This window comes from Abramis brama, assembly GCF_963993115.1.
Source record: "Abramis brama genome assembly, chromosome: 8".
In the NCBI taxonomy this organism is placed as follows: domain Eukaryota; kingdom Metazoa; phylum Chordata; class Actinopteri; order Cypriniformes; family Leuciscidae; genus Abramis; species Abramis brama.
Genome location: NC_139970.1, coordinates 40,692,716 through 40,708,685, shown reverse-complemented (window position 1 = coordinate 40,708,685; position 15,970 = coordinate 40,692,716). Strand labels below are relative to the sequence as shown.

The following is a 15,970-nucleotide window of genomic DNA, read 5'->3' as shown; positions in this document are numbered from 1 at the left end:
CACCTGGAGCTCTGGCACAGTGCCGCTGGACAGACCGTCTCCACCTTGGACACAATGGCCATCCTGCATACCAAAGCGCTCAATGCACAAGGGTAGTTCTGAGCCGGGGTTGATGCAGGACATGTGCACAGTGACTGACCTCGCCGTCTGGGCGACGGAAATCACGGCGTGGGCCCTCTGTGTCCACCTTGGTGGTCCGGGAACACCATCTCCATCTCTCACCGTCCACACAGTAAGTCCTGTACCTTCCATCCAATTTGCTATGGAGGAATTCCCCTCAGGCTTACTTGGGGAGCTGGGTAGGTTACGACATCGTGAGAGTAGTTGCCGAAAGGGCACGCGGCAGCTTGCTAACATCTGCGTCTCCAACACTCGAAACACAGTTCAGTGGCTATGGCACTTTCCATAGGGACCCCATGACGTCAGTCCGACGTAACGTTGAACTGACTGACTGAATGGGAACGTCTAGGTTTCTAATGTAACCCCCATTCCCTAAAGGAGGGAACAGAGATGTTACATCCCCCCTGCCACAGCCCTGAACCACTGCTGAATAGCCGGGATCCCTGTCTCAGCTCCTCAGCAAAACATGAACGAAGTGAGTAATGCCGGTCATATTTATACCCGTATGTCCGTATGTACAGGTAGGTATGACCCGGCATGCAAATCTCACTGGCTAATGTCCATTGGCTTGTTTTGTTACCACTTGGAGGTGACTGGGCTCCCAGTCCTCCTTTAGGGAACGGTGGTTACATTAGTAACCTAGACGTTTCTCAGTGTTGAAGAAGAATTAGTTGTGTGTGATTGGTTGAAAAAAAATTACTTGAAAAGCAATTTAAATTTTCCATGAGAGTCCCAATGCAAGGACGTTTTTGTACTATGGAAAGGTGAATCTCAACACAAATAAAAAAATACCTCCAGGTCACATTCTCATTATTGTAATTAGGTAATATTATGAAAACAAAGTCTCAATGCAAAAAAGTCTGAAAGTTTGATACCATTTCTATGCAAAATATAATTTCTTACTTATCTTTCAGATTACATGTGAAATATGACCCGGACATGTTCTTGACAGGTTTTGTGAAATTCACTCAGAAACACAATGGTGTACTGTGATAATAAGATGGTATTTCTTTAAAATACACTACTATAACTTGTCACTCTTTATGGCTTATTATTTGCTTTATGATACTTTTTTTAATGCTTTTTATGTAGTTTGGCAGCAGCTTCCCAGACACTGGATGTGTCAGAAATGCATCTTTCTAGAAATGATGACTGATGCTTTTCAGGTGAACTGCTCTTGAATGTCTTATTATAAAGATACGTAAATGCCGTCTCATGTGTGCTTCAGCTTCTTAATGGTTAGCGGCATTGGGCCAGATGTTTTACGTTTATTGCGATGATGGATATTTTCTCAAGCCCCCTTCAGACAGCATGATGACGATCGATATCAAATCTCAGTGATGAATGTTCCTTTCAAAGGACCATTTTCTATTTTCTGCTACCAATTTCGAGCTAGCATTTTCCCTGGGGACATTCTCTTGGAAACGGCATTTCCCATCTTCCTTCTCGTATACCCACAATTCAGTGCTTTAATGGAATGAGACAATGTTTTGTGCCAGTTGTCATTAGTTTTAAAGGAATAGTTCACCAAAAAATAAAACAAAATAGCCATATGGAGTCATTTTATAATACTTTTATGCTTATTTTTTGTTTTTTATGTGGTCACTATGAAATGTTGCATGATTGTTCAAAATGTTTCCTTTTGTAGTCCACTGAAAAAGAAATAACAGTACAGTTTTGGAACGACATGAAGGTGATGGGAAAAAAAGAATGACTAGCCTTAATAACTAGCCCTTTTTGTAGTTTTATGGCCTGGCAACCTTTCTCTTTTTAAAACTAGGCTACTTTTCTCTCATTCTTTTAAATATTCAATCAGTAATAATGTTATGATCATTTGTCAGCTTACTGTCACTATAAATTTCAAAGGAAATCCTACAGGAATGTTTTGCTGCTGTCTCACCTGTCCGCTGCAGCATGTGTGTTGATGATGAGGATGATGATGCTGCTGCTGATGAAGAATGTGTGAAGTGCGAGGCCGATGGGTTGACGCTGTCGCTGCTGTCTCCGCTCTCAGTGCTCGATATCTCCTCCTCTTCTGACTCCCTCAGTGACGAGCAGGGCGACGCTCCCTCCACCTCCTCAAACTTCCTCTTCAGAATCCCACTCATGGCTGCCGTCAGGCTGCACGAGACAAGAGAGACAGTTCCTCAAGTAAAAATCACATTTATTTTCTCCACAGGAAAATGGATTTTTAACATTGCAATTATATATTGTGTTATTTTAGTGATAACTGCATTTTAATGATGCATGCTACTGGAGAAGCAACAATTCAGTGTGATTTCAACTACACTTCAAGAAAATTATATTTACTCCACACATAATCCTGGAAAGTGATCTACCAATCAGAGTCACTGATCAAATCGCTGTTACCATGTCAATTTAAATGACTGTAACTCCCATTAACCATTGCAAATTCTTCCCAGATTCCCCTATTTTTAATTATATTTTATTCTACATTATATTTACATCAGTGCTGTCAAATTGATTAACCGTGATAAATTGAATCTAACATATTTTTTTTAAATATTTGTGTGTGTATATATATATATATATATATATATATATATATATGTGTGTGTGTGTGTGTGTGTATATATATATATATATTTAATTGTTCTTTTATTTAATTAAAGAACATTCATATATAAAAGCAATTTACTCTTACTTTCCTTTAGCAGATATTTATTCTATTTATCTGGATAAATGTTTTTATACCCATATAAATAATATATGCCAAATGCACAAGTCTGTATATAAACATATATATATAATTCATCATTACATTTATATAGCACTTTTCTCGGCACTCAAAACGCTTTACATAGAAGAGGGAATCTCCTCAACCACCACCAATGTGCAGCATCACCTGGATGATACGATGGCCGCCATATAGCGCCAGAACGCCCACCAAACACCAGCTTAATGGTGGAGAGGAGACAGTGATGAAGCCAATCAGTATATAGGGATGATTAGGAGGCCATGATGGACAGAGGCCACTGGGCAAATTTGGCCAGGATGCCAGGGTCACACCCCTACTCTTTCGAAAGACATCCTGGGATTTTTAATGACCACAGAGAGTCTTGGTTTAACGTCTCATCCGAAGGACGGTGCTATATGACAGTATAGTGTCCCCGTCACTATACTGGGGTGTTAGGACCCACACAGACCACAGGGTGAGCGCCCCCTACTGGCCTCACTAACACCTCTTCCAGCAGCAACCTGGTCTTCCCAGGAGTCTCCCATCCAGGTACTGACCAGACTCAACCCTGCTTACCTTCAGTGGGTGACCAGTCTTAGGCTATAGGGTGATAAGGATGCTGGCTCTCTCTCTATATATATACGTTTACTATATTATTATAATCTTGTATTTAGCATAATCCTTTATCCAAAGCAAAATCACTGCATATGCATGTATTATTTTAGTTTAATGAATTAATTTTTTTTATATATTTTTTTTATATTGTATCATCATTTCTGACTCAATTCCATCATTTGCTATATGCTTCACAGGATGAGCATTCCCTCATGAAAGACTTTTTCCTGTTTTTTTTGTTGCTTTTTACACTTTAAAATGTAATTCGTCTCAAAACCCAGGCCACTGGAAAAGTGGTCAGATGCTGTTGCTCTATATCAAGCTTCCATTCGCTCCGATCCTCAAAGCACTCAATTAGTGATAAGCGGTAGAACACACATCCTCCTCTCCTCCTCGCTGCCATTGATCACCAGGCCTCACAGGACCACAGATGGAAGCAGAGGGGGAAAAAAATACTAATTGAATTCTACCTCAACCTTCCAGGAAGTCACTTTTGTCTGTGTTTGATAGTGTTTTCAGGAAAGAAACTGGAAACTTCAGATGAGTTTTCAGAGTTGCACTCATAAACCTGCTTCAGGAATTTAGTAATCATAGTACAAGGACACGGCATGACTGAAAATTAAAAGAAATGAGACTCAAAGGCTCAATGGAAAAGACATGTTCGGTAGACGGCTGTAAAAAAAAAAAAAGTTGGTTCTTCAGATTTTTTCATTTTTTTTTAAACGAAAATCACTTGTTTTTACAATGAAGTGAAGTACCCAAGAGAAACTGAATCATTCCACTTAAAATTAGCCTGAAGCCGGATGTTTATGGTTGCCAAGCGACATGATGCATTAATATAGAATGTGCGTCACATGTGTGTTTAGATGTGATCTTGTGAAACACAATAGCAACCATGTAGCAATGCCCTGGGAACCAACCCCAACACAGTGGGGTGATGGTGATGGTGATGCTGAGTTTTGCACAGGTACGGCAAGTACTAGTTTCACTTTCTCCAGAAAATGTAGATTTCTGCTCTTGCCTGTAATAAACCTGTTCTTGTTTAACCTGTTGGATTGGACAGATTTCACCCAGATTTCCTAAACCTGCAGTAGCAGCAGCACCACATCCTGACAGTATATTTTCCCTCTTGTCTCCTGCTTATTTCTGTAGCTACAATTGAGCCAGAAATGAGAAGAGTGAAACACACACACACACACGAAGCAGAAGAGAGAGGACGACTGGCTGGCAGCCTCATTACTGAAGGAGGGAATGTGTTGTTTCACACTGCAAGTCTCACAGAGCCATCGTGTGTGTCTGAAGCCCCAGCGGAGCGGCTGATGAACTGGGATTTTCGAGGTACAAGAACACTAAAATCTGGGCTGTGTTTTATGCCCTTCCCTCGCTATAACTTCCCTCCGTCTTGTTCACTCGGACGTATGTCATTGCTTATGTTGCACGAGTGTTGTGTTTGTGTTTAAATGTGATGTGTTTAAATTAAACGCCATATTTCTGCATAATGAAAAGCTGATTTATTATGTACAGTTTTTTTTCCTTATCAATTTGTTTTATGCACAATAGACCTGTATGCTTCGGTTGTTGGAGAAAATATAAAAAATTACACAAATAAAAATGATAGTACAATAACTTATAACAGTCAGTTTAAGGTGGCTACAAGTATTAAATGTGGATAAATGTCAAAATAACTCCAATATCATATACTAAAGTTGTGTTTTTGAAAGTCTCTAATATAATATTGTGAAATATTATTACAATTTTAAATAACTCTGTTCTATTTGAATATATTTTGAAATGTAATTTATTCCTGTGATCAAAGCTGAATTTTCAGCATCATTACTCCAGGCTTCAGTGTCACATGATCCTTCAGAAATCATTCTAATATGATGATTTGCTGCTCAAGAAAAAAAAAAAAAACGTATTATTATTAACGTTGTGTGTGTTTGATTATTATCAAACTGTTATAATCAAACGGTTGTGCTACTTAATATTTTTGTGAAAAATAAAATTTATTTTATTAATAGAAAGTTCAAAAGAACAGCATTTATTTGACATAGAAATCTTTTTTAATATTAAAAATTGCTTTTTACTGGCATTATGGAACCTTTTCAATGAAAAAAAAAAAAAAAAGTTAACTGAAAGGATCTTTGGGGAACTCAAAAAAGCGGTGTTAACCCCGCATCTAAATTACAAGTGTGAAATGGGGTTAAAAGCGGTGTTTAGAATGACAACGACCCAGGGTTAAGCGCAGTGTGAGACAATCTATATTATATTTCCACATCATAAAGCAATTGTGCTGTATTTCTAATCCAGTACTGAATAGAAAACCCAATACAATTCCTTTGGGTTCAGAAAGGGTCGGAATCTTGCATGACACCGGAACGCTGTTCCAGCTCGTTCCGGCCCAGTTTAACCCCTGGGAAAGACCAGCCTCGGCCCGTGGGCTCCATGGGTCTCAGCTGAGGCCTATTGTTCCTCTGTGTGTGTGTGTGTGTGTGTATGGGGGGGAGAAGGCAGCTGGAGAGCCTCCAAACCACAGCAGCGCTGCGGAATGTGTCTCACTCCCATAAGGACAGAACACGGCTCTGTTCTCCACAGACCTACTCTGAACCTCTGGAGCAACAGAGTCCACTGAAAAAGTATGTACGACAAGGCTACATGCTAGGTTACCTTTAACGCCTGCTACAGACTGTGCGATTCCCACAATCCTATAAGATCATTACAAATCATACTGATCTAATAAACTTGGGTATACGACATGTATGTAGACTGTACGATGATGACAGCTATTGATTGTAGGCTACGACTCAAGTTAGTATAGAAGAATAAACAAATAGAGCAAGATGAATCGCACTTTGGCAATTGAGGTTTTTATATGCGCTGAAAAAAAGAGGAAGCGAAAGAGGAGAATATGGATGTGGTCGTGGCTAGGGAAAAGAGGCCAACTTGGCATGTTAATTTGGTAAATGGAGCTTGAGGAAAGTAGTTTTAAGTTTTAGCGCCATGTCGCGTTGATCAATACACCATTTCATGTTGCATTTTAATTGGCTAGTCTGTAGATGTAGGTCATAGTAACACAATGAGACGATCATGCTAATTTTCTGACACTGTTAGAAAATTATAGCTGGCTATCTTTGGTCGCAAGACCGTCTTTGAAACTCTCTCACTAGACCGTTTAGGAGCAGCAACCACAGTAATCGCCACGATTGGTCACCTTCGAGGCAGCCCCAAATCACACATTGTGTACCGGCATAAAGCAGCATCTCAGTTGTCGTCTTGAAATTATTTGATTCTGATAGGCAATGTTCCCACCAGGGTTATTATTAAGTTAATAAAGCCATAAAAAAATGTGTTAGTTGAAATTCAATAAATGTAAAAACAAACAAACAAACAAACAAACAAAAAACTATATAAAAAGTAAACTTATTTTATTTCAGCTAGTAGCCAAAGAAACATTTCTCTTTTTTTATTTAGTTTAACTTGATGTACTAAAATATCTAAAACTAAAACTGAAATAAAAATGTATTAAAAAAAATATATAAATAATATAAAAAAAATTTAAATGACAAAAACACTAAACAAAATTAATAAAAACATAAACTGAAAAAAAAAAAAAAATAAACATTCAAAATATTAATAAAACAATAACAGTATCTCAATGATACTAAAATAACACTGGTTCCCTTCCCACACTTTTTGACCAATCGATTATCATGACCTTTTCATGACCTTTCTAGTCATTTGTGATGGCTGGATAAGAATTTTTAAGAAATCATCTGGGCTGATGTCCATTTTTGAATGAATTTAAGTTATTTATTATTGCACTACTGTAAAGTGAAATGCATGTGTGACTAATGCTCAACTAAACCAATGTATTAAACTTTACTGCATATTTCGTCGCACATCATTTGTGAAACAGACATGAACGATTCCTGTTACTCAGTTCCACTATTACGCCCTGTCCGACGTCCCTGAAAAGGTGTGTAATTACTTTTTTTAGGGTGTGTTCACACTAAACTGTGTTGCTTGGTCCGCTTAGCGTTCACATTGGCATTTTAACACTGAATCTAAAGGCACAGGGATGTGTTCACAACCTGATTGGTCGGCTTTTATAATGTTTATTTCGTGACGGAACTTACCGAACATCCAAAACAATGCTGTGTTCTGGGATAAATGCGCTCGTTGTATGTGCGTAATCTACATATGATGGTATTATGAGCAGCTGAGAACTTGTGAAGAGCTTATGAAATGTGTAAAGGAGTCAAAACAGCGTCAGGAATCCCTCCGTCACACACACACAAACCAAGATCTGCTGTGAGGAGACGCGGTTCTGATGCCTGAACTGAACTGTGATGGGCAACATCGAGACAATGACGAGAAAAAACAGGTACGCTTGAGCATTCTGTCCTGTTTAGGGTCTCATCTTGTGACATGTCCTGTTTTTGGTTCGTTTACACGTCTTTGTTCCGTGTTGCATTCATATATCAGTCAAACCGCATCAGAGTCCATTTGGAAGCGGAGCGAGACCCATCTTTTCAGTTTGGTGCGCACTAGGGTTGGCAGTGTTCACACTCATTCAGATGAACCGCACTAACAGAGCAATCCCGCTGTTTCCCGCTGTTTCCCGCAGCGGTCCGGCCAGATGTAAGAGGCTCACAATAATTGGAAATGGCTTCTCTAGTTTTGGAGACACAATGTAAGTCAATTTTCTCGTAATCATCATAATTAGTTCCCCTTGTTGAAAATCCATTCGCATTTTCCATCCTCAGCGGATGCAGCGCTGCTCTGCAATACCCCAAAACGGTTACCATGGAGATGCTAATACACTTGCACAAATAGTGAATTTCACATTTGAGAGTCGTTCTGTTTTTTTTGTTTTTTTTTCATTTCATCTACAGCACACACACACACACACACACACACACACACACACACACACACACACACATCCTCAAGATCTCATGCAACGCCTCATCTGTAATCAGAGGAAATTCATTGATGAAATAACTGTGAAAGAAAATCATTCGGGTCTGCACTTTCGCTGCAAAATTTCATGACGTTATTATTCTGTGTTCTTGCAGAAGATGCTTCTTGCAGCTTTAAAACGCTGGACGTTGAAGATCCTGTGACTACAGCGAGAGGAGCAACTTTTCCCATTTCTTGACACAATGACTGGGCATGACATCTCCAGCTAACCCGAGGTAACAGGAGCTGACTCTGTACCAGAGATACGGACTCTCACACACAGCTAGTTATTTCTCCTCTACTACATCTCTAGCTCTGCCTCTCTCTCTCTCTCTCTCTCTCTCTCTCTCCCTTTGTCTTCTCTTAGCTGCTGTAGTTTTCCACAGAACCCTTGCAGTATGTTACAAATGAAAATCCTGCAGCAAAAAACCAGAAGACACAAAACAGCCACTCCCCGGACGAGCTCTGTTCAACACGGACACACACATGTACAAATACACATGTACTTTAGCATTGCCGATGCAGCACTGACAACCTATAGAGATCAATACTTCTTGGCAGCGGAGGCTGAGCGCTATAGAGGGTTGGGGAGCACGACCACAATCTTATATCACCATCACGCTAACTGTATATCACAATAGTTAGTTTTGCTGCTCACTGCTCATTGGAAAATTAGTTTTATTATATATTAATAAAATCTTGTGGTAATAGGCCTACCTATTTCAGGATAATCTATATTTAATTATTCTATAAAAAAAAAGATTCACATATGAATAAATATTAATAACGTATTAATAAATATATAATTACAAGTATGTGGTAATACTTACATTTTGGGATAATCTCTCTTTAAAATATCTAATTTATCTATAAAAAGGGTTTCATATAGCCTATTAATCCAATCATGTGGTGATACATGTTTTGGGATAATTTAAATTTAATATATTTGATTAATACATGCAAAGTTTATATATTAATACAATAATACATATTTTGGGAAAAATTTTATTTAGCATATTTAATTAATCTATAAAAAAAGGTAATATGTACTTTTGATCAAATATATTTTGGGATAATCTACATTAAATTAATCTATAAAAAAGGGTTTTATATATTAATACAATTGTGTGGTCATACATATTTTGGGATCATTTATCTTTTATATGTTTAATTAGTACTTAGAAATGTTTATATATTAATACAATAATACATATTTTGAGAAAATCTGTATTTATTTAATCTATATAAAAGGTAATATATTTTTTGGTAAAACATATTTTGGGATAATCTATATTTAATTAATCTATACAAAGTTTTTTATATATTTACATAATTTTGTGGTGATGTATATTTTGGGATAATTTATATTTCATATATTTAATTAATACATAAAATGTATATATATATTAATACATTAATACATTAATACATATTTTGAGAAATCTATATTTAGTATATTTATTTCATCTATAAAAAAGGTAATATATTTTTGGTAAAACATATTTTCGAATAATCTATATTTAAATAATCTATAAAAAAAATGTTTATATTTACCTATTGTGCGATAATATATATATTTAATTAATCCATAAAAAATGTTTATAAATTAATACAATCATGTGGTAATACATATTTTGGGGAAAATGTATATTTCATATAATTAATTAATTAATTAATCTATAAAAAAGGTTTATATATTATATAGAAATGTTTACATATATATATATAATAAAATTATATATATATATATATATATATATATATATATATATATATATATATATATATATATATATATATATATATATATATATATGTTTCTATATTTTTATTATATACATTTGATAAAACAGTTCTGACGTACACCTGTGAAGCGCATCAATCGATTTTTACATTAATGCAGCAAGTTGCAATGTTGCTTAGCAACTGTAAACAGTTAACTTGACAACAAGTTCCTCATCTCGACTAGTTTGGGACACAAATCTCCCTGGTTATTAATGCAAAACCTCTACCAGTTGACACATTTCTACGGCGTCTCAGCCAGTGCTTCCCCCGATACACTGCAGGTCAAAGAGGCGAGCGCTCAAGGAAGTTGACCTCAGATTTCCCATCAGGCCAGGCGTGACACATCAGAACAGAAACAGGGCACGAGTCATGCTTTCGCTTCGAAATGCACCAACCTGCGTCCACCGGCGCGTTACTCTCCTCCCTCTCACCACGACTCTTCTCTCAGAGGAGCCTTTCAGAGCCAGATGAGATGTGCTGAATGATGGCCCTCCATTTCTCTCGGAGACACGACAGAGGAGACCGGGGCGAGAGAGGTAAAGAGAGGTGCACTCCCGGTCTCCACTGCTGTCTAAAACAGACCGAACACTCGCTCTCATTCGCTCCAAACACACAAAGACTCATTAGCTGAGGACTGGAGACTGTGCACAGCGACGCCTGCCTGCCTGAGAGATCACATGGGTGGAAGAGAGAGAGAGAGAGAGAGAGAGAGAGAGAGAGAGCGGTGCCTGTGTGTTCCTGCTGTCTGCAGATATTTTTACCATCGAGAGAGGGAGGGAGGGAGAGAGGGAGGGAGAGAGGGAAAACAGACAGCGGAGAGACAGTCGATAGCCGGCACAGCACCATAATCTGTAGAGGTGAGCGAGGGCACCCACAAATGAGCCAGAAACAGTGATAGAGACAGTCAAACGCACACGCTCGGGCTCAGTGGGATTTGTGCTAATGAACTTGGGCTGCACTTGTGCTTCATAAATACTCCGTTCAAGGCGGGTGATGAGACTTGCAAGCAATCTCACATACAAACACACTAAACGTTACTGGATCATGGTAACTGAATATATGCAATGTGATTGTAAAATGGTTATAAGTGGCGTTTAAAATGATGCAAAGCTGAATTTTCAGCATCATTACTCCAGTCTTCAGTGTCACATGATCCTTCAGAAATCATTCTACTGATTTGATGCTCAAGAAACATTTCGTATTATTATCAATGAAGAAAAAAGTTGTGCTGCTTCATATATTTGTGGAAACCGTGATAGGTTTTTCTTAAGGGTGGCTTTGAATGTGGCTCATCCAATCAAACTTGAGAATAGGAACTATCTGTTAGAATAATCAAATGAGATTTTAATTGATTTACTGGGTTATCCACAAATCACCACGTGATTAATATTTAAACTATTTTCCATATAATTTCAGACAAAAAAAAAACATCTATGTTGTTGTGAGATATAATTATGAGTATAATAACTCATGGAGTCATATACGATTTTGCTCGTTAAATTAAAGAATATAAGCGCAAAGTCTAATATTCATAGAATGAGAAAAGAAAAAAATCTCTAATATTCATGGGATGATTTTACTGGTGATTTAAATGTAATATTGAGGATATCATGAAGTTTTGACTAACTCTCTGAAACCTTCTTGTCCGATGACTTTAAAAAAAGAATTTTAATAGCTTCTCTGATTTAAACATCAGTAGCAAAAACAATGTTAGATCTGGTATGTTTGATTCATTTCTCTGTATCATTTCAATGAATCGATTCCAAACTCTGATTCAGTGATTCATTTGTGCCATCACAGAATGTTCACAGACATCCTTGTGTGGCATTTTACATATATATACTGTATATGCAACATTATTAATTTATACTAATAAATGTGCATACTATTATTATTTACTTGATTTATTATTTACTTGATTTATACTTGATTTAATGATTTATTTATCTATATCGGTCCATACTGATGAAAATGATTAAATATCATTCTTTCTTGTGTTCATAAATTATGCAATATTGAGAGTATCATGATGTTTTTTTTTATTCAGCCATGAAGTTTTGACTAATTCTGTGAAACTTTCTTGTCTGAGAACTTTTAAAAATGAATTTTAATAGCTTCTCTGATTTAAACATCAGTAGCAAAAACAGTTTTAGAGCTGGTATGTTTGATTCATTTATCTGAATCCGTTCAATGAATCGATTCCCAACTCTGATTCAGTGATTCACTTGTGCCATCACAGAATGTTCACCGACATCCTTGTGTGGCATTTTACATATATATATATATATATATATATATATATAATTTTTTTAGTAAACAATATATGCCATTTATACTAATAAATATGCATACTCATTTACTTTTAATTATTTATTTATCTATATTGGTCCATACTGATGAAACTGATTAAATATCATTCTTTCTTGTGTTCATAAATTTTGCAAAATTGAGAATATCATGATGTTTTTTTTTATTCAGCCATGAAGTTTTGGCTAATTCTGTGAAACTTTCTTGTCTGATATATATAATTGTTTTAGTAAACAATATATGCAACATTATTCATTTATACTAATAAATATGCATAGTATTATTTATTTACTTTTAATTATTTATTTATTTATATCAGTCCATATCGATGAAAATTATTAAATATCATTCTTTCTTGTGTTCATAAATTATGCAGTATTGATGTTTTTTTTATTCAGCCATGAAGTTTTGACTAATTCTGTGAAACTTTCTTGTCTGATAACTTTCAAAAATGAATTTTAATAGCTTCTCTGATTTAAACATCAGTAGCAAAAACAGTTTTAGAGCAGGAATGTTTGATTCATTTCTCTGAATCTGTTCAATGAATCGATTCCCAACTCTGATTCAGTGATTCATTTGAGCCATCACAGAATATTCACAGACATCCTTGTGTGGCATTTTTCATATATTAAAATGTTTTTGTAAACATTATTAATTTAAATGATTAAATATTCATACTATTTATTCACTTTTTATCATTTATTTACATCAGTCCATATAAATGAAAATGATTAAATATCATTCTTTCTTGTGTTCATTTATTGCAAAACAAGTATTTTTTTCATTGTATTTTACAATACTTTAATGATTTCGAATCTACTTGAGAACGATAGCTGTTTGGTCGAAGTTCTTCTGAATGAATAATTTTAGTTATCTCTGCAGATTTCTTGAACATCATCAAACATGGCAGTATAATCAATACGGCTACATCACCCAGCCCTCCACACATGATCAGTAAATAAAGCAGATATTTGGATTAAGAGTGCACTTAAATTAGTCTTGAAAGCTCCTGGGAGTAGAGCTGTGGAGTTATCATTAATGTCAACATTACAGTTCTTGCTTCAGGAAATCCTTCCACTCGATGGCACATAAACGGCACAGAAACACAAACAGAGTGTGTGGTCTTCCAGCTATTAGAGCCGGAATAAATGCTGTGTCAAAACACTTTGATTATTGCTTGCGGCGTTGTGTGACGGCCACTGCAGTGAGACCGGTGCGGGACGACTTGTCCTCTGCTCACCGAGGCGTTCGGACCTCCTGTAATTATGACAAAATCTCTGTTTATTAGACTCTCTCAACTAATAAGTAAAGTCCAGCAATTAAAAATTTGGCAAATAGTATGTCAATATACGTCTCCACAACCGAAAGGATGATTCCTTCTCTAATTATTCATTTTTTTTCAGCCCATCTAATTCCTGCCAGTTATACTGTATTCCCATTTGCTTAAAACAAGGATAGACCTATTCAACAAATCCTTCAAATAAAAGATATTTAAGCACTGATCGCTCATTTTAAAGTGCTTAATCCCACCTATAACAGATTTCATAGTGTGTTTTAAACCATTTATGAGAGTTTTTAGTGGAAAGGCAGCTGGCTTCAGGAGGAAAATGCTTGTATGTGTGTTTTGGATTTAATAAAGGTTTAAATCGGAGCTCTGGCTGTGTTTCTGGACGCAGATGGATTTATCCTGGACCAGGTTTTCTTTTGGAAAACGTCTTGAGGGACAGCATAGAGCCTCTATGATCTGAATTGTGGAAAACAAAACATTAAAAGCCTTTGTGACATGGGGAATTTTGCAGTTTTACAGTAGCATTTACATTTACATTTATTCATTTAGAAGACGCTTTTATCCAAAGCGACTTTCAAATGTAGCTCATCTGCTTCCTTCCTATCAACTGAAAATTACTCAATACGTTTCTTTCCATATAAAATGTTTATCCCGACTCGAATCTATGGCCTTGCGGGTCTGGGACCCATTAGAGAGCAGATCAGACAGTCATGAATGGCTCAGCACTTGATTTGACCAGAAAAATCGAATTATTTCCTCTCGTTTCCTCTTCATCTTGGAATGCTGCCTATTGTGTAACAGTCATATCTAATTTGCATTCCCTCTCTTTCTTATGGGATATCATACCAGGAGCTCCATTATGTAAAGATGCAAAACATATGACTGGCAGTCCACGCACACGCACACACACACACACACACACACACACACACACTGAGGCTCTGTTCCAAAACCTAGTGAGCTGCCTATGGGTTGCATTTTAAGTGCTCTTAAAGGGTAACTCTCGCCAAAATGCAACCATGGGTCTTTTTGTTAATCTACCCGAGGCAAACTTTAGTTTAAAAGCATAATTAGAATGGAAATCGCCTCTTTTAAGTTTGACCATATTTTCGTTTTCAGTCAAACTGCCTTTTGAATGGGAGTGCTTGGGGCACTTCTATGATAGCATCAAAAAATCGCTATTTTAAAACACTAAGAAGGCTCGACACAACATGAAACTGTGCTGGAAGTATCACCAGAGGCTCTACACATGAACTCCAGCATTGAGAACATTGTTTGTGTACACAGAGTTTACTAAAAAGAAAGATTTTGAACAACTCACTGAAGCTGTGTCCGCCGGCATTTTGACAGTCAAAAGTAGTCAATCTCTGAATGCGACGTAACATGAGGAGAGTAAAGATGGAAAGCTCCTAAAGCAGGGATGGGCAACTTCGGTCCTGGAGGGCCACTGTCCTACAGAGTTTAGCTCCAACCCTGAAAAAATCACCTGCCTGTAATTTTCTAGTAATCCTGAGGACCTTGATTAGCTTGTTCAGGTGTGTTTGATTAGGGTTGAAGCTAAACTCTGTAGGACAGTGGCCCTCCAGGACCGAAGTTGCCCATCCCTGTCATAAAGCTTAGTTCCATATAAATTCATGGATAATTTGTTGTTTTGTCGTTAGTGAAAATCAATATTGACCTTGTATTTGAAAAAGGATCCTCATATAAGAAACAATACTAAAATTCAGAGTCAGTTCAATTGCATTCGGAGATCGACTATTTTTGACTGTCAAAATGCCGGCGGGCCGAAACAAAACAGTTGTTCAAAATCTTTCTTTTTAGTAAACTCTGTGTACACAAACAATGTTCTCAATGCTGGAGTTCATGTGTAGAGCCTCTGGTGATACTTCCAGCACAGTTTCATGTTGTGTCGAGCCTTCTTAGTGTTTTAAAAACAGCCATTTTGATGCTATCATAGAAGTGCCCCAAGCACTCCCATTCAAAAGACAATTTGACCGAAAACGAAAATACGGTCAAACTTAAAAGTGGCGTTTCCATTCTAATTATGTTTTTAAATGAAAGTTCTCCTCAGGTAGATTAACAAAAAGAGCCTAAGTTGCATTTTGGTGAGAGTTACCCTTTAACGTGAAAGTTGTTGATTATGTTGCCTTTTAATATACTTTCTTAAGCACGTGGGCTATCCTTTGTGCAGAAGT

General features: G+C 36.8%; 1 protein-coding gene across 2 annotated transcripts in view; it reads right to left on the bottom strand.

Annotated features, from left to right (window-relative positions):
* Window positions 1-15,970, bottom strand: part of csrnp3 (cysteine-serine-rich nuclear protein 3) — a 50,002-nt gene that overhangs the window by 11,088 nt on the left and 22,944 nt on the right. The window contains exons 1-2 of one of the 2 annotated variants that reach the window (XM_084121588.1): window positions 10,576-10,781; window positions 2,021-2,241 (exon numbers count right to left, since the gene is read on the bottom strand). In XM_084121588.1, coding sequence (XP_083977714.1) covers window positions 2,021-2,228 — 208 coding nt within the window. In that variant the 5' untranslated portion in view covers window positions 2,229-2,241; window positions 10,576-10,781. Of the gene's footprint in view, window positions 1-2,020; window positions 2,242-10,575; window positions 10,782-15,970 lie in introns of those variants that run through there. The other variant, XM_084121587.1, reaches the window with a different exon arrangement.